Source organism: Danio aesculapii, chromosome 23 (assembly GCF_903798145.1).
Source record: "Danio aesculapii chromosome 23, fDanAes4.1, whole genome shotgun sequence".
NCBI lineage: Eukaryota > Metazoa > Chordata > Actinopteri > Cypriniformes > Danionidae > Danio > Danio aesculapii.
The window spans coordinates 37,115,382-37,134,210 of record NC_079457.1 but is presented as its reverse complement, the minus strand read 5'-3'; the positions used below and the strand labels follow the sequence as shown (position 1 = coordinate 37,134,210).

General features: G+C 38.2%; 1 protein-coding gene across 1 annotated transcript in view; it reads left to right on the top strand.

Moving 5' to 3' along the window:
* The window catches only part of plagl2 (pleiomorphic adenoma gene-like 2), a 79,592-nt gene extending 64,188 nt beyond the window's left edge, over window positions 1–15,404 (top strand). The window contains exons 2-4 of the mRNA XM_056449479.1: window positions 8,269–8,399; window positions 8,500–8,911; window positions 9,467–15,404. Coding sequence (XP_056305454.1) covers window positions 8,616–8,911; window positions 9,467–10,931 — 1,761 coding nt within the window. The 5' untranslated portion in view covers window positions 8,269–8,399; window positions 8,500–8,615 and the 3' untranslated portion in view covers window positions 10,932–15,404. The remainder of the gene's footprint in view (window positions 1–8,268; window positions 8,400–8,499; window positions 8,912–9,466) is intronic.
* Window positions 15,405–18,829: the final 3,425 nt, after the last annotated feature.

The window sequence follows — 18,829 nt, the reverse complement described above, 5'->3', positions numbered from 1 at the left end:
TTTTTGCAAACATTTGCATTTTTATCGTTGGCTGCATGATGCAGTTGGCAGCACTAATTTCTGCTGTAATCATCTTTGTGTGTAATGTAGTTCAGAAAAGCATTTTATTTGATCTTTCATTATTATTTATTATTATATGATCTTTTTTAATTTGAAGGTATATTATATTTGGAGGTAATGTCCTCTTCATTTTTATCAGTATTATAATGTATATTGCTGGAGTCTCTGTTAAAAAGTTTAGTTTAAATGAATGTTATGATTCTGCAACAAGTGGTTTTCTTAGTTCTAAAGTCAAAATATAGATAGAACGGTTATCATGCAAACAAATCTGCCAGCTATCATCGTATGTTCATTTTTAAAACGTTTAAAAGTTGTACTGTGGATGTGATTGAAAAGAATCTTTTCATGATATTATTTATTTCAGTATTGTGTTTCAGTGATTTGAGTGTTCGAAAAGTTAAATTTTAAGTGGAATGAACACAAGAAAGCAAGTATGATTTAAAATCTGATGGGTTTTTTTCTGATGTTTTTCATATTTTGTTTAAGTGTGTTTTTGTTATGTATACAATTGTATTTATTTTCTTAGCTAGAAATCTTGAATATCATGATACATTTTTACCATGAAGATTGAAAATAGATGTCCACTAAAAAGTTAATATTTACTTATTTTATTTACTAATGCATTTCTAAATCCAAAGTTATTTGAGCCACTTCTGACATGCCACCTTGAGAAATAAAAATGAACTGCTGGATTTTGAATATATACTGGTAACATAAATCTGGTCTCTCTAGTGGCCCTATACATTTCTTCCAATACAAATATCAATTAGAAAACAGACACTCTTTTTAATAGACTTATTTGTTCCTGGTTGCATTGTAGTGGATAGAAATTTGATTTTAAATAAGTAATAAGCCTGTTAAGTATTACCCCTGTTTATTTTTTTTTTATTTAGAGTTGTGTGATGTAGAACCTGGAATTGCATGGAAAACATTGTATGACACAAAATTTGGAAATGTTTTTTGTACAACAAAGCTCAAAACTGTGAGATGTAAAAGTCAGAATTGCGAGACATAAACTTTAAATAAGTAATAAAGGGCAGTTAATGACATTTTAAGTCTGCATGATTAATCAAAGACAATTTTCTTGTGTACTTTGTCAGCAAAGCTGGTTTTAGTAAGTCTCCAGAATGTCCTTTCAGATGTTTACTGACAAACTATGTAAAATCACATTCATAATCGCAGATGACTAAATCATGAATGAAAAATAAATTTTCTACAATAATGACCGTAGATTCTGAACCACATTTAAAGCAGATTTTTACTCCAAAATCACTTCATAACTTCAGTTGAGTGATTGAAATAATTTCTTCTGTGATTTCATAGTCATGTTTATTAATCACAATGATAGGAAATGAAAATAGGAATATATGGGAAATAGGAAATGATTCGGAACACTCAGATATCCACAATATCACTATAAAAAACATTTCTGAGTGTGCTTCACACAGGTGAGTGGGCTTGACAAACCACCTGTAGAAACACTTTTCTCTCTATCTGCATTGGACACTTTACTTAAACTCCATCTTACAAGAACTCAATATGGAAAACAATGTTTATTTACAAGTACTTGTAGTCAGTCTTAGGATATGTGTATAGTTAAGTATGTATAGTATATGTACAGTTAGTAGCTAGTGTAGTTAGATTATCGCTCCAGTATGTCAGATATGTATTGGTTTAAAATAGCTCTTACATCTAGCGTTGTGTTCATATTTATGATTATAATTAATTATGTAGCGCTGTCGTCTTGCGAGATACGACATTTTGTTCCACTGTATGTCCACACATGTATCGATATGACTAACTGTGCGTTCACACCGAAATCGGCGAGAGCGTCAAAGGTTGCTCTGGCCGCCCTGGCAACAATGCTGTCTGCCTTCAGCTCCGGCGGCGAGAGCGTCAAAATTCACTACATTGATCCTGTATTTAAAGGGGCTGTTGCAGCATTATCATATCAGTTATTATCCGCATAAAACATGCTTTCTTGTGTGAAGACGTTGCACACCTATTGTCAAATTCATTTAACTATGGAAGATCAAGTTGTGTGTGTTGTGGCTTTGCTCCACTTAGTTATCCAATGTGTCCATATGTCTAAAAAATATTCCGAAGAAGCAATATTGTATTGTCAATTTTGTATTGTCGTATGAGATTCCTGCTTTTTTAAAGGAAAAAAAAAATATATAACATTAATGCACATCAGTAACTCACCAGTACCTTTTTTAATTTATGTTCCTGTAAGAAAACATTGCAAATAATTGGACTGCATTAATCAAACCCTTGGGAACAACTGTGGTCGGAACCAAAGTTCACAGTGGCTGTGTTCTTTGGACTCCACTCAAGTGGTGGACTTCTACATTCCGATTGCTCGCCGCCGAACCACGTCATAGCTCATAACCATAAAGTTGGCTTGATTTCAACTCTCCTCGACGCCCACACCACCAAAGACACGTCACACTGCTCCTCGACGCTTATCGCCACAGGCTCCCATTGAAAATTAACTTCGGGCTACTTTGACGCTCTCGCGTGAACGTACAGTAAGAAGCTCAACTTGCATTGACTTGAGTCAATGAAAACAGATAATCTGTTTATTCTGCAACTTGTGTTTCTTGAGTAAATGTGAGCTCCCTTTGGTCTTGACTGTGATTTACTACTGATCATAGAACTGTCTTGAAGGCGATTTACTACAGATCAAAGAACTGTGATCATAGAATTCCCTCTAACAGGTTCTGAGTTTGCTAAATCGCAACTTTAGTTTTCATTACGATTTATTGCCCTTAGTTTAAGATTCAAAAATGTACTGTAACCCTTTTTAATAAACCAACATCAATGGACTGTACATTTACAGTTAAAGTCAGATTTATTAGCCCCCCTGTTTATTTTTTTTCCCCCAATTTCTGTTTATCTTAGAGATTTTTTTCAACACATTTCTAAACATAATAGTTTTAATAACTCATGTCTAATAACTGATTAATTTTACCTTTGCCATGATGACAGTAAATAATATTTGACTAGATATTTTTCAAGACACTTCTATACAGCTTAAAGTGACATTTAAAGGCTTAACCAGGTTAATTAGGTTAACTAGGGTAATTAGGCAAGTTATTGAATAACAATGGTTTGTTCAGTAGCTTTTCGAAAAAAATATATAGCTTAAAGGGGCTAATAATTTTGACCTTAAAATGGATTTAAAAAAATGAAAAACTGCTTTTATTCTAGCCAAAATAAAACAAATAATACTTTCTCCAGAAGAAAAAATATTATCAGACATACTGTGAAAATATCTTTGCTCTGTTAAACACAATTTGGGAAATATTAAAAAAAAGAAAAAAAATTCAAAGGGGGGCTAATAATTCTGACTTCAACTGTAAGTTTTGTACATTCTGCACAAATCAGCTGAAATTTCATAGATTTAGGTTCTATTGTGGTGATGGAAGTTTGCAAGTGCTTGTCTTGTTCGTAGATGGTACAATCCTTGATTAGACTGACTAAATAGATGGCGCAATAGTTGACTAACATAAATAAACTCTCCGACAAACTAATTTGATCGTGGCCGTAGACTGTAATTGACCAAAATTCTGTCCCACTGCTTATATTTGACAGTGCATGTGACCTTGAATTAGCAGTTCTCTCCCTCTCTGCATTTGGACAGAAGGGGTTAAACCTGCACACAGGAGGCAGCATTGGTGTACACGGTGACCTCTGACCTCCAGGCCAGAGGAATGTGAAAACCCTTTAATCTCAAAACAAAACCTCAGACACACTCACGCAGCCAATATGGATGGCCAGTTTCCCCCCTCTGTGGCAGTATTCAGCGTGGCCTACTGAGAGGACGGTCATATATAAACTCACCCACCCCCACTAACCCATGTGTCAAACGCTCATGAAAGACTGTCCGAAATACCTGGATACAATCAAAACCAAAACACAAAGTTGGTAACTGTTGTGCAGCGCAGTTGGGAACGGATTGAGTTCAGCATCAGAAAGACACTAGTCAGCGTGTTTAATGCGTGTATTTGCTGATATGATGTGACGGATGGGATGTATATGTGTGTGCATGTGGAATGTTTGCAGTGGAGAAGCCGCACAATGGCGCAGGGCTCCCTGTAGCATCTGAATGGAGTTGTGTTGCTCCCTGCTGTGTGACCACTGCAGCAGCGCCACACAGCTGTCACTTCCTCTTATACACATGCATAAGGATAAACATGCTGCTTTTAAAGTATTGTTGTTTACGTGTTGTTGTTTTTTTCTGGAATGTCACAGATTCATCAGTAAATGAAGATATTCAGTGAGGGGGAAAGGTTATTTGAGGTTTGACTGGATGAAAAGTGAACTTAAGCTCCTGATGTGTTAATATGTAAACTAAACATTACTTTATAATGGACTAATGATGAGTTAATGCATGTGCTAATCATGAACTTTAACTACATGAGTTCATGTGTGAATAACCGCTACCTTAGTTACTCGTTAGTACATGATTGTTTGGTAATTAATGTAATAATGACCACATTATCTTATGCTTAATTTAACCATTATGAACTCATGAGCTGCTAATGTATAATCATGTCATGACTTTACTTGGAGGGGCACATCATCATTATCACCCCTTCTTGACTACTCATAAACTCCTTATGGATGTCCGTCTAGTGCGTTTACACTGAATAACAATAGAAGTGTGTTGTCAACATCAACACGAACAGTTTAAACACAGGAGTTCATGAGGAGTTAATGGTGATGTGCCCCTTCAAGTAAAGTCATGACATAATTATAGCTAAACGTGTGGATTACGCTAGTGTAAAGTTTAATGTAAACCAACATGAACTCATGAGCTGTGAATAGCTCATTTAGCTTAAACTTTACACTAGTTTACTCTACACATTTAGCTTAAACTATACATTAATTAACAATGTATTAACAAGCAATTAAGGTCGCCGTTATTCACACATGAACTCTTATGACTCTTGTTTTATTTAAAGTTAGTTCATGATTTGCGCATACATTAACTCATCATTACTTCATAATAATGTAATGTTTACTTTACATTTTATTACATAATTATTCATGTACTGTTATTGTAAAGTGTTACCGTTTTTTATCACAATTGTGGGATATAGCACCTGGAACTGCAAGGAAATCATTGAATTGAATGATGTAAAAAATTGGAATTAGGGAAACAAAGCTTAAAACTGTGAGACATAAAATTCAGAATTGCGAGATGTAAACAAATAATCGCAGGATGTGATCATTTTAATCGAAAGATGAACTTTTGAATTGTGAGAAACTCACAATTGCAAGGAAGAAAGTCCGAATTTTGGAGCTTCTATTTCTTAAATCAGGGATTTTGTTAAGCAGTTCACTGATTTGTGTTATCATTAATCATAATTGAGAGATGTACACTCATTGAGTACATTTTCATGGACACCAATAATCAGATTTTGATGCGATTAAGACAATACTCTTTTTGATTAATTGAATCTGATTAAGGTCATAATCGATCTAAACAGAAATGGAATTAAGAGATGTGGAGTATGACGATTTTAATTGCATTATTAAAGTGCAGTACAGACATGTAAACACAACAAACAAACTATTACCTTCGTGTAGGATTTTCGCCACATTTTGCGACAGGATATTCTATACACACACGGCTGTTTGACACTATTCTCTTCACCTACCGAGTCAGTGAAGGACCACAGACGCCTGCATCGCGAAATGCTGAGTTGTTTTTTTTTCCCAGTTGACGTGCGGTAGCAATTCCACTCTTCATACTTACAACCAATATCTTGTTTGTCACAGGGGTTAACATGAAATGTTCCTGAATGAAAGTGAAAGTGCCAAACTGCATTTAAAGTCAACAAATTAAAAATGAAACACCTGAAATTACATGAAACTCCAGAGGAAATGTGGATAGCGTGGTGATGCAATGACATTAATCGAACTATGTGCTATAACATGTAAATGGTATCATGAAAGGAACATTCAACAAGCCACTCATGTAAACACCTTAATCATATTATTGTCTTATTCAGATTAAGGCAAGTAATTTGATTACTGATGTCCATGTAAATGTAGTCATTGACACCTTTAGAAATTCATTAGATTTAATCAATCATTATTAATCAATATATTTTAGATGTATTAAATGGTAATATTGCTAAATATTATTGCATATGAATACCAATGATTTTTATCTCAATGTATTTTAAAAATGCAGTTTATTCCTGTGATGGCAAAACTAAAGTTTTATCATCATTATTCCAATCTTTAATGTTACATGATGCTTCAGAGATCATTATAACTTAAATCATGATCTTTAAAAATCCTTATCACTATCATAAATACAATTGCCTGACATGGTGCCTTATGGACCCTTTTCACAAGACTATTATGATGCATTTATTGGTCATCACAATCTTAAACCTTTGAAAGTTTGTATGTATTATATCACCTTTGTGTCAAATTACAAAACGAGTTACCGCTTATCCGATGTCTTTGTAATGCAGCATCTATGGGGCTGAGAGTAAATTTGACGTCATTCTCTCCTGTGCCTGCTGTCCTCAGTCTTACAATATTTTTTTCATTTTTCTGAAAGTCTTGTTAACACCATTGTGAAGTTTTTCTTTTAATATTTCAGCAAATAGGATTGTAAAAAATAATTTGTGATACTCTCCCATTCACTGCGCTCTAAGTTTACCCATCTATGATGCCTTCCTGTGCTGAGCAACCCAGAAATGTGAAAAGAGTCCATAAACATTTATTTATTTTACTATTATCAATGCTGAAAACATTTGTGTCACTTTCATTTTACATTATTTTACAATTATGCTTCCGTTTTGTCCCAAGATTCTTTGTAAAAAGTTTAAAAGGCCAGCAAAAATCTAAACAGAAATATTTTGGGGAAAAAAAGTGTTTTACTGGCAGTTTACTGTCACTTCTGAATAAAATTTTAGATTTTTTATTAATATTATCATTCATACTGACCTCAACAAGCCAAATATTCAGTATATTATTGTTTATATCTGAAGGATGTTTAATGGAAGTAACTTATATGTGCTTGTAAATGTTTAGATTGTCGACTCTTGTGACACTGCCCTGTTGTTTCCACATTAGTAACAGTGTGGTCAACAACGGACAGGTGGATTTTGAACTCTGACCAAAATGGTCAATGACTGGAGGTTTACACTTAAGAGAAACTTTAAAAACAACCATGAAACTAATATCAATGAACAATATACAAACTAATCATTTAAAGTAATGCATCCATCAGGAAGGTGATTACTGAAATATAAATAATTGTGTCTAAATGCTATTTAAGGGCAAATTTATTAGCCATCACTAAGGGTTGTTTTATGTCTGTGTTTGCTTTAGGATTACAGGAGCCTTACATTGTTTCATAAAACTGGAGTACATGTACACACATGCATGACAGAACATGCACGGACACACAAAGCTTACTTTGTGCACCTCGATGGTTGATGCCGAATAGAAGACATGAAAACATATTAAGTGTTATGTACATTACTGCCCTCTAGCTAGTGTTTATGGATGTTTAAAATGCCTACGGGCAGGTGTATATTTCACCTTCAGTCAGAGCAGAGCAAAAAATCCTTGTGAAGTTAAATCACAATGAAGGGAAAGTTGTTAATGTGTGAGCATTTTAAGAGTTTAAAGCATCACAAGAAATTGTACCATTAGTAACTTAATAACAAAATGTGTTGGATTATTCATACAATGAAGACTACTCAGTGTTATTTTAAATTAGTTTATTCAATATCTGTACCTCTAGACACCTATCTGTCTCTCTAGACAACCATAAAACATTGTTTATTTCATTTTTCTTTGCTTTATTGTATTTATCTAGACCTGATTTGTTTGATTTTTTACATGATTCAATATATACTATAACCTATATTCATGAGTTCTTTCCAAATACAGCTATTAAAGTCATCAGAAGAAATTGTATTCATATCGCAATAAATATAATCGCAGAAAAAAAAAATACTGCAATGTCAGATTTTTCTTGTATCATGTGGCTCTAGATTGAAGCTAACATCACAATATTTGATTTAGTAATATAATTGTAGTATATATTGTTTAATGTCACTTTACAGGGTGTTTAAGTGTGTTTGATTGATTTTAAAAGTTTAACAAAGGAACATTAACCTTTGAAGACAAACACTAATTGATGACATTTCTTTCATTTTTTTATGAAAGGGTGAAGATGATGATGAGCACTATTGTCACCTACTCAACCCCAGTCATGGCAGGTGGGACTGGATGAGAGTGTGGAGGTGAAAACAGAAGCCAGAAAAAGCACTTACATTTCTTTTGAGAGCACATAAAGGGTAAGCACTTTTCTTCCTTGTGTAAGAACGAATATACACAGAACTGTGTAAAACAAAGGAAATGCCTCCTTCATCTTTTTTTTCTTCACATTTTTCACAGATAGCAGACAGTTTAAGAGCCTGAATTGCCTAAACGCTGCCGTGATATTGAACCAGAGCCTGGAAGGCAGGGCAGCCACGGCCGAGTTTCAATGGCAACGGCACCCTAGGGCTGCCATGGCAGCAGCTGCCGCCGATGCCCCACACCACATTGCCACACTGACGCTGGAGGACGAGGATCGACGAGGTGCCACCAAAGTGTTTGGAGGTCCCGCTGCTGGGAGGACGGAAAGAGAGACAGAGAACGAGAGGGAGGGGAAAGGCAGTGGGAGCGAGTGTTTGGTGTGCGGTTCCCTCTTCAGCTCACAGGACAAGCTCCGGCTCCACGCAATCTGTCACGCAGGAGAGAAACCTTTCCACTGTTCCCAGCCCCACTGCCCTAAGGCTTTCAGCTCCAAATACAAGCTTTTTAGGTAGGTGCTGTTTACATTTGAGTGCTCCGATGTACTTCTAGCAGACTCAAGGACCGAACAATTGTGATGCATTTGAGTGCAACCTTAACTGAGTAAATAAGTATAGTGCTGGGATATCCAATCCTGCTCCTGGATGGCCACTGTACTGGAGGGTTCTGCTATATTAAACACATCTGAATCTAATCAAAGTCTTCAGACTTCCTAGAAACTTCCAGGTACATGTATTAAAGCTAATCTCATAATTGGCCCTTTAGGATCAGGAATAAACTAAGAACAGGGGTGTCAGTCACAGTCATTGGAGGGTCAGCCTTTTGCCGAGTTTGGTTATAACCATAATTAAACACAGCTAAATTGGCTAATTAGGGACTGCTGTGCTGAAAGGTGGGCCTCAAGTAGCAGCGGTAGACACTTCTGATTTAGAGAGTCCACCAGCAATCTGACACAAGCTTAATTAAAACATGCGCATATTTGAAACAATGTTTCATTTAGTTGCAAAAATTCCAGTGCCTTTGTCCATCAGTCCTTAACTAAACACTATCTGTTTCTCCTTTGTAGGCATATGGCCACACACTCCCCACAGAAGACTCATCAGTGTTCATTCTGTGAAAAGATGTTTCACCGCAAAGATCACCTGAAAAACCACCTGCAGACTCACGACCCCAACAAAGAGGCCTTTAAGTGCGAAGAGTGTGGCAAACACTATAACACAAAGCTGGGCTACAAGCGCCACATGGCCATGCACTCAGCCACCGCTGGTGATCTTACCTGTAAGGTGTGCTTGCAAAGCTACGAGAGCACGCCAGCACTGTTGGAGCACCTCAAGAGCCACTCGGGCAAGTCTTCAGGTGGTGCCAAGGAGAAGAAACACCCTTGTGACCACTGTGATCGTCGGTTTTACACACGAAAGGATGTCCGCCGACACATGGTGGTACACACGGGTCGCAAAGACTTCCTGTGCCAGTACTGTGCCCAGCGTTTTGGGCGGAAGGACCATCTGACGCGACATGTCAAGAAGAGCCACTCGCAAGAGCTGCTGAAAATCAAGACAGAACCTCCAGATATGTTGGGTATACTTGGGTCTGGTTCTCCACCGTGTGCTGTGAAAGAAGAAATAAGCCCTATGATGTGTAGCATGGGACCTACCAAGGACTCAATGATGGCAAAGCCTTTCCACGGTGCCACCCCTTTTCCCATGGGTATGTACAACCCTCATCATCTCCAGGCCATGTCCAATCCAGGTGTGGGTCACCATCACTCATTGGTCCCAGGGTCTTTACCCACTGCCATGGGGATGGGCTGCCATATGGAACCTCCATCATCACTGCACCACCATCACCCACACCATCATCACCATCACCACCCTCACCATCACCACCAGTCCCCACCTACACACCAGCAACAGCCTTCCCTGCAGAACCAGCAACAACAGCACCCTCAGCCACCGCCCAAGTACCAGCTCGGATCTACCTCATACCTGCTTGAGAAGCCCCTGAAGGTGGAGATGGAGAGTTTCCTGATGGATCTACAGAGTGGACTCCCAGTTCCTCCGCCATCCTCTGCCGATCCCCACTCAGCAGCTTCACCGAACAAGGAGGGTTTGGAACCTTCGACAGGACTGTCGGATGACCTTTGCGGGGACCCCCTCATGTCCAAGAGCCCCGCTGTCATTGCTGAGTCTTTGTGTGCTGCTAACATGGACTTTTCTCATCTGCTGAGCTTTATTCCACTCAATCTACAGCCTTACAGTGCCCCCATGAGTTCGGGAGGACTGGTAATGGGTTACTCCACCTCCTCCACAGTTTCTTCTTCCTCATCATCGTCAGCATCTTCGCATGCTGTCGAACCACACGCTGCCACAGCCACCGCCGCAGTGCCTCTTACCTCTTTGCAACCTCAACCTCAGGAGCAACCAGGCTCCGGTGGGGGTCTCGGTCTTGGGCCTCTGCACCCACTCCCACCAGTGTTCAGCTCTAGCCTCAGTACGACCACTTTGCCTCGCTTTCACCAGGCCTTTCAATGAGGGGGCTCAGGGCCGAGGAGTGTTAGTGCTCCCCCTAGGGGTGGGGAGATAGAAAACTTGAACACATGGAAGCCTTAACAAAAGCGCACAACAGCTTTTTTTATTGAGCCTGGAGGAAAATAAGCATATGAGCTTTTATTTAGGCTATCTGAAATTTAGCTATGATTTTTTTGAATACTCTTTTAAACCTCTCCCACCATCCCCTCTCCTACATTTTTGTAGTTAGACAGCAGCATCAGTAGGCCTTAAGGCATGGTACTGCATACTTTATAAAGTAATAATATTAGTAGAAAAAAAGAAAAGATTGATGTAGAGAAGATAATCTGTATTTGAGACTCTGAAAGACTAGTTTGAAGTGATATATGGATTTCCTTTTCTTTTCCAAATGTGAGACCTGACTTTGCTATATTGTCTCTATTCTACTAAGCTTAAAGTCAGGCGATAGTTGTTTGCCCTTAAACTAAAACCGTCTTCATGTCCAGGAGTGGACAAATTTGTCAAGGAATGAAGGAGAGAAATTGGTCATTTCAAAATGAATTTTTCAATAGATTCGACTTGCCTTAATCAAGAGATTATAAAAATTCACATCCCAGTTTTTTTTTTTTTTTTTTTTGATGATACAAATTCACACGATAAAAGGTCAGTAACCTTTTTTTTTTAATGTAAGAGCAGCAGAGAGACTGAAAATGGAAAGGCAAAGAGGGTAAAAACTGCACAGTTTGTTCACTTGGTACAATGTGACCACTGACAGAACTAAAGCAAATGAAATTTAACGTTAAATTCTTACAGGTTTACAATTTTTCTCAAAAGAAGCACTTTGTTTACAGCAAAAGGCACTTGACCTACGTGGGTTGCCAAGGTGGCCCACTGAAATCCCCCTTTCACTCCTCTACCTTCTACCTTTCTGAAAAGAGACTGCCATTACACACAAACAACCTCCAAATAACTCAGAGTCTCACCCTGGTTTTCCTCTTTCCAGCACTAATTTTAAGTCTCCGTGGCATCATTATCTCACTTCCAGATCCTGCCCACCAGATAATAATCTATAAATATATATAAATATGTATTTTAAGAAAAAAAAAAGGTATTTTAGGCAGGTTTTTATTTTAGAGAGACATACATTGTAATGATAACCCTGGTATATGTGAATGGAAAAAAAAAGACAAAACAAAAACAAGAATATTTTTTTGCAGTGTACGAAGTACCACATCAAAAATATATATTATAATTGCTTCTTTTTCAGTAAAATTTGTAATTTAGATAGTATTACAATTGCTGATAGATTTTTGAAAAAGCAAATGTCTAGCAGGTTTACATAATAATGTATCTTGCATCATATTGAACAAAATGGATGAAGTATTAGCTTTTCCCTATAGCTTTTCCTGTTTATTGTTTCTCCACGTGAGTCATGAATAATGTGGGATTTTACCTGCGTATAATAGACTAATAGTGGCATAATCCAGTAGAACGGACTAGTCTTTAATCTTTAGCGCATGTACTAGAGGCCCGTAATGTGATCCAGGTTTCAGTTTGTGTTTTCTTCTTTCTTTTAAATTCTCAGTATTCGACGGATGCTGTCTGTTGGTGTGTTTGGTTGTACAATTTTCCAACCTCCGTGATCATTTTGCACCGTCACACTGAAATGACTGAAACCACAATTCCAGTTGCTGTAGATTCGGTTTTAATATTACAAGAATCTAAAGGGGTTTTGTTGTCTAAGTTGCCATTTCCCAGCAAGTGGACTGCACACATTCTTACCAAATAATCATTCATTACCAATGGCCATGTGAGGAAGAGTTATGTGTAAAGAAACAGAAGATGGACGTAACAGCCGTGTCTGATAAAAACAGATGTATTTCTCTCTCTCTCTTTATTCTTCACCTCATCCCTATTCTGTGTCTACATCTGCATTAATAGTGAATGTGAACAGGAAAGACAATAGAATGGTAAAAGGCCACACCACAAAACTAAGACATAACAATATAATGCTGCTCTTGGTGCTGTGGTTGCCAGCAACCATAGACCACTCTGGAAACATTTTTTTTTAAACTGCAAATAATCTTTTAGCAGAAAACATGCACATTAGTACACGTGAACTGTTTTCTCTGTTCTTCAGCTGCTTCAGTTCGAATGAACATTTTATGAAAAGGGTCTGAAAAGAGACACAAAGAAGTCACCAGCCTGGTCTTTGACATTCAAAGCATGGGACATTTGATTGGGATATTGCCTAGTCGTTTTTGTCGTTATATTATTTTCTGTTTGTTGAAACAGGACCTCAAAACAACACAACGCATCACCTCATTTATTTGTTTTTCATACCAAAAACCCGGGGAGAAGAAACTAGCTTTTGCGCAATGGCAAACTAAAGAGCCTAGCTAAAACTGTAAGAAGAATATCTTTCAAATGATATTGTCATAACAAAGCCAAATATAGTGAGATGTTCACTCGCCTCATAATTCATTCATTCATTTTCTACCACTTTTCCGGGGCCGGGTCGTGGGGGCAGCAGTCTTAGGATTCTACCTCTCCCCAGACCCTTCCTCCAGTCCATCCAAGGGGATCCCGAGGTGTTTCCAGGCCAGCCGAGAGACATAGTCTCCCCAGCGTGTCCTGAGTCTTCCCCGAGGCCTCCTCCCGGTGGGACATGCATGAAACACCTCTCTAGAGTAGGCCTCTAGGAACTATCTGAAACAGATGCCCGAGCCACCTCAGCTGACTTCTCTCGATGTGGAGGAGCAGCGGCTCTACTCCGAGCTCCTTCCAGGTGACAGAGCTACTCACAGGGTGCGCCCTGCCACCCTGCGAAGGGAACTCATTTCGGCCGCTTGTATCCGTGATCTTGTTCTTTCGGTCATGACCAAAAGCTTATGGCCATAGGTGAGAGTAGGAACGTAGATTGACTGGTAAATCGAGAACTTTGCCTTTCAGCTCAGATCCTTCCTTACCACAACAGACCGGTACATGGACCGCATTACTGCTGCCGCTGCACCGAACCACCTGTCAATTGCCTCATAATAATATTAATTCCTTCGTTCATTTTCTTGTCGGCTTAGTCCCTTTAATAATAATATTTTATTTCCAGAAAATTGAAAAATTAAAAGGATGAAACATTGATTAAACAGTGTGCAGACGAAATTATATAAAAAAATAAATATTAAAATGAAACATTTGGCTTAAAGAACTATTTTTTTTTTATTTAAAAACCTATTTATTTTGAAGAAATACGAGGAGATGCATATGTAACCGAATAAAACAAGGCTTTTGGCAATTTTTGAGTTTGTCCTCCCCGGGTTTTCTGTGAGCTGATCTGAATTCTAGCACTTTTAAACCTTTAAAAAGAGTATTTTTCAGCCTTGTATGTTTGTATGTTTTTAATTTTGTATTTTGATCTTGTATGTGCCATTAGTTTGATGTGTAGAGTTTATTCATCTTTGTGTAATTGATGTTTTCCTCCTTTTTCCAAAAGAGTAACAGTATTTTAGATAGACTTTCACTAATACTCAACCCCCCCCCCCCCCAACCCCAACGTTGTCTTGTCATACATTTGAGGAAGTCATTCAATCGTGAAATAGATCTTATTAGAATAACACCATCTCAGTGTCTAAAACTCGACCATCATTGCTGCAAACAAAAGGACATTTCCAGCTCCATCTATAGACTGAGGTGTTTTCAATCGACATAACACGCTGGCAGGTTCGACTGGTGTGAAATTTCTCTCAGCTTTCTGCCCCTCCAAAAAAAGCACTTTTGGTTTAAATGAAGTTTTATGTAATAACTGCCTGGATAGGTGGAGCTCAGCATCTTTAGTTTGTTATTTTGCCGCAGAATAATTAACCAAGTTAAAATGGATCTTTTCCTCGTTTGTCACAATGCACTTGTATTTCCCCCCCCCCTGAGATACTAGATGGTTCCTATGACGAAACAAAATATTAAGGGAAATTGTAAAGTAACCAAACTTGGGTAAAAGAAACAATCTGACTTTTAAGAAAAGGAAAAAACGACGCTCTTTCGGCTTCTAGTGAGAAAATGGGTACGTCCCATGAGGACAAAATCCACTTGTAGTTTGATATATTTTAGCTTAATGTAAGTCTTGCATTCCAAGCTTTTTATGTAACTCGTTTAGCGATATAGTCCTTTATTTTTAGTACTTGCTTATTACCACAACTTCTGAAAAAAGGTGAAAACAACAAACGGAATATTCATGCTTACAATATCTGAAACAACTCGGAGATGATGATTGACAGGACGAATTGTACAATAGACACTCGTAACGGAGACAAACAGTGTGCTTTTTGTTGTTGTAGTTGTTGTTACACGGCTCACCTGCGGTCAGTTGCTGCATTGTAAAGTTGACAGATTTGTATATTGGTTGATCCAAAGAGATGACATTACAACAAACCTATTTACTTATTGTACAGTACATTGTACCATTTGACTTGTAATGTGTTATGTTAAAATGATTAAAAGACAAACCCACGGTTTCATATTTCTGGCGTCCCTTTTTTTAAGCGTTTGATTTCCTGTCTGCCGTGGTGGGAGAGGGTGCGAGGAGAAAACAGGCTGAGAACTGCCATTCACATACCGGACAGCCAGAACAGGAAACCACACACAGCACACAAATGAAAAGACAAGAACGGCACAATTCCAAGTAATAAAAAACTGAGCTATAGCCAGGCTTAATTATAACGCGTATCTCAAACCTATACTTTCACATCTCAAAGAGTTGGTTCCGATAATCCCACCGGCAATACATAATGCAACATCATTTCTCATGTGAAAATCATGTTAAATCTGGAGGAATGTGAGGTTTTATAGTTTTGCCTTGTTTTCCAAGAACAGCTAAAGCTTGGCCTTTCTGCTCTTCTCAGAAAACACTCAGAAGCCTGAGGTCGCTAAGTGAATAGTGCCCTGTGATATGAATTACTTTCCAGAACCTTCGCGTTCACCGTTCCTTGCTGGTGGAATAACCAGCCAACCAAACAACTTTCTCTGTTTCACCCTTTTGATACTGGAATATATTGAGATGTTCATCTTCCTATTTCCCCCTGCAACCAGTCTTCTAAAACAATCAGACACATGGCCTTTAGCCATTACGATGAACAGGTTTTATTGTAGTTTTTTTTTTTTTTTACTCATGAACATTGATCAGCTACTTTTACCTTTTGTCATTTCGCAGATGCTTTTAACCAAACTGACTAGGAGGAGATCAAACGATTCATTGAAATAAACAGGACTCGCATCAAGTACAAAGATTCATTCATTCATTCGTTTTTCTTCGGTATAGTGCCTTTATTCATCAGGGGTCACCACAGCGAAATGAACCACCGACTTATCCAGTATTTGTTTTACAGCGGATGCCCTTCCAGCTGCAACCCAGTACTGAGAAACACCCACACACTCTCACATTCACTACGGCCAATTTAGTTTATTCAACTCACCTATAACCGCATGTCTTTGGACTGTGGGGAAACCGAAGCACCCAGAGGACACCCACGCCAACACGGGGAGAACTCCATACAGAAATGCCAACTGGCCCAGGTGGGACTTAAACCAGTGATTGTCTTGCTGTGAGGGGACAGTGTTAACCACTGAGCCAACATGTCACCCCACAAAGATTCAGATTTTTTTTTTTTTCTTTTTTCGAAGTTCTCAGGAAAAATATGTGCATTTAAATGCTTAAAAGCTTGAATGTCGCCAGGAATTAAGCAGTCAATGTGTGCTTGGGGAGATTGTTCCACTAGCAAGGAACAGTAAACAGAAAGGTTCTGGAAAACCTCTGGTTTAGAGCATCTTGGTGATGGTACCACAAAGTAGCGCTTACTTTCTGACCAAAGGTTTCCAGAGGAGTGCAGAGCCCGTGGTCATTCTGTGCAAACATTAAAGTTTTGAATTTGATGCTGTCTTTAGCCAGTATCTACTGCAACTAGATGTGTGATATGGGCTCTACTGTTACACTTTTTTTTTTTCTGCCCAGCCTGTTTAGTTCTCTTTTTACAACTTTTTGAGAAGCTTGATTTCAGAGATGATTTTAAACTAAAATGATTGTACAAAAAGACAAGTACACTGTCGGTAATAAAACACCTCAATGGCCTCAATTCACTTGATGTATTTGAAATATGACAATTGACAACAATGAATATTTACAAGCAGTGATTTACGAGCCATATTTTTTAATTTGATAAATGTGACCCTGGACTACAAAACCAGTCTTGAAGGGAAAGTTCACCCCAAAATTTAAATGTACTCATCCATAAGTGGTGCCAAAAACATGTTTCTTTATACTGTTATTAGCCCTAATTTTGATTAGTAATATTATTAGCATTGTGAAGGACTTAATTTATACTACTTTAAGGGTGATTTTTCTCAATATTTAGATTTGTACTAACTGAGCAAGAGGGGCACCTCAGCCAGTGAGGGCAAAGGGGCAGTGGCTCTAGCCACCGGGCCACCCCTCTGTGCACGGCTCTGCTCAGTGCTCACAACAATTAAATTGCGTGGACCTGTAAAATTAATCTGCAAAATTTAGTGATGCTTTAAAACAGACTAGGGTAGTACTAGTATAGAAATGTCATCCTGAAAAATAATTCTGATGTAGTTAAGCATGGGCTTAATAAAGTTCCACATATGATTTCTGGTAGGCTACATTTCACCTAACGACAAAGCCAATAAGATTTCTGGTAGGATTTTCATCGTCCAGGCGTTAAATCTATTTGAAATAGGCTACTTTATAGTATTTGACAACTTTTAGTCCAGCAAGGGCAAATATAATTTAAGAATGGCAGAGAGAATCTGATCGCGCGCACGCACACAATGAAGAGTGAAAGGACTGAGACACTGATAGTTCCAACACAATCTCATGGCAAATCGTAACTTTTACATTTAGTGGCTAGTTCGTACAATCTAATTCGTACAATTTAGTATGATTTGCTCATCCCCTAATGACTGTTGGGTTTAGGGGTGGGGTTAGGTGCCACGCCTCCTTTTTAAAATCGTACAATTTCGTACGACTGAACTCATACGAATTTGTACAAATTAGCCACTAAATTGACAACATAAAATACTTAAGTTTTCTCGTGAGATCAGGCTGGATAGTTCATATGTAGGCTCATTCATGACGTTTTCTGTGATTACACGAGTGCTCGTGTTACAATAAACCACTCGTGACATGTGCAAAAATTATTGAAAGCGCAGTACCTACAATCCCGACAATCAACAGGAGGCGGTGCGTGTCAAAGTTTGTCGGAGAGGAAAATGAGAAATGGCATGTGGAAAATGAGCTTGGGAACCATGTCAGCTGGAGTTCTAGGTTGACCCACCCTACTCCAAGTGAAAGGAAGTGCTCATGTGCTGCTACTATGGGTCATATCTTGCTTGAAAAACAATAGCCTTAGTATTAGCAAACTAGCTGTGGTGTTTCCAATTCACATACATCTCAGATATCATCCAACTTGCACAGGACTTGGTCATTTTACAGTCTTTAGCAGCTCTGCATCAATGCTTGGGTTTTGATACAATGTTGTCAGAACTCTTAAGTGTAGGCTGTGAGGACTGGGAACGTTGTACGTGTTCAATTCAATTCAATTAATGTTTATTTGTATAGCGCTATTACAATGTAGATTGTGTCAAAGCAGCTTAACATAGAAGTTCTAGTAAATTAAAAACTGTGTCAGTCCAGTTTTTAGAGTTGAAGTTCAGTTTAGTGTGGTTTAAATTTTACTGCTCAAAGTCCAAACACTGAAGAGAAAATCCATTGATGCGAAGCTCCACAAGTCTCAAACCAAGCAAGCCAGTGGTGATGAACAAACTTCACCAATTAACAAAAGGGAGGGAAAAAATCTTGAGAGAAACCAGGCTCTGTTGGGCATGACCATGTCTCCTCTGGCCAAACTTCCTGTGTG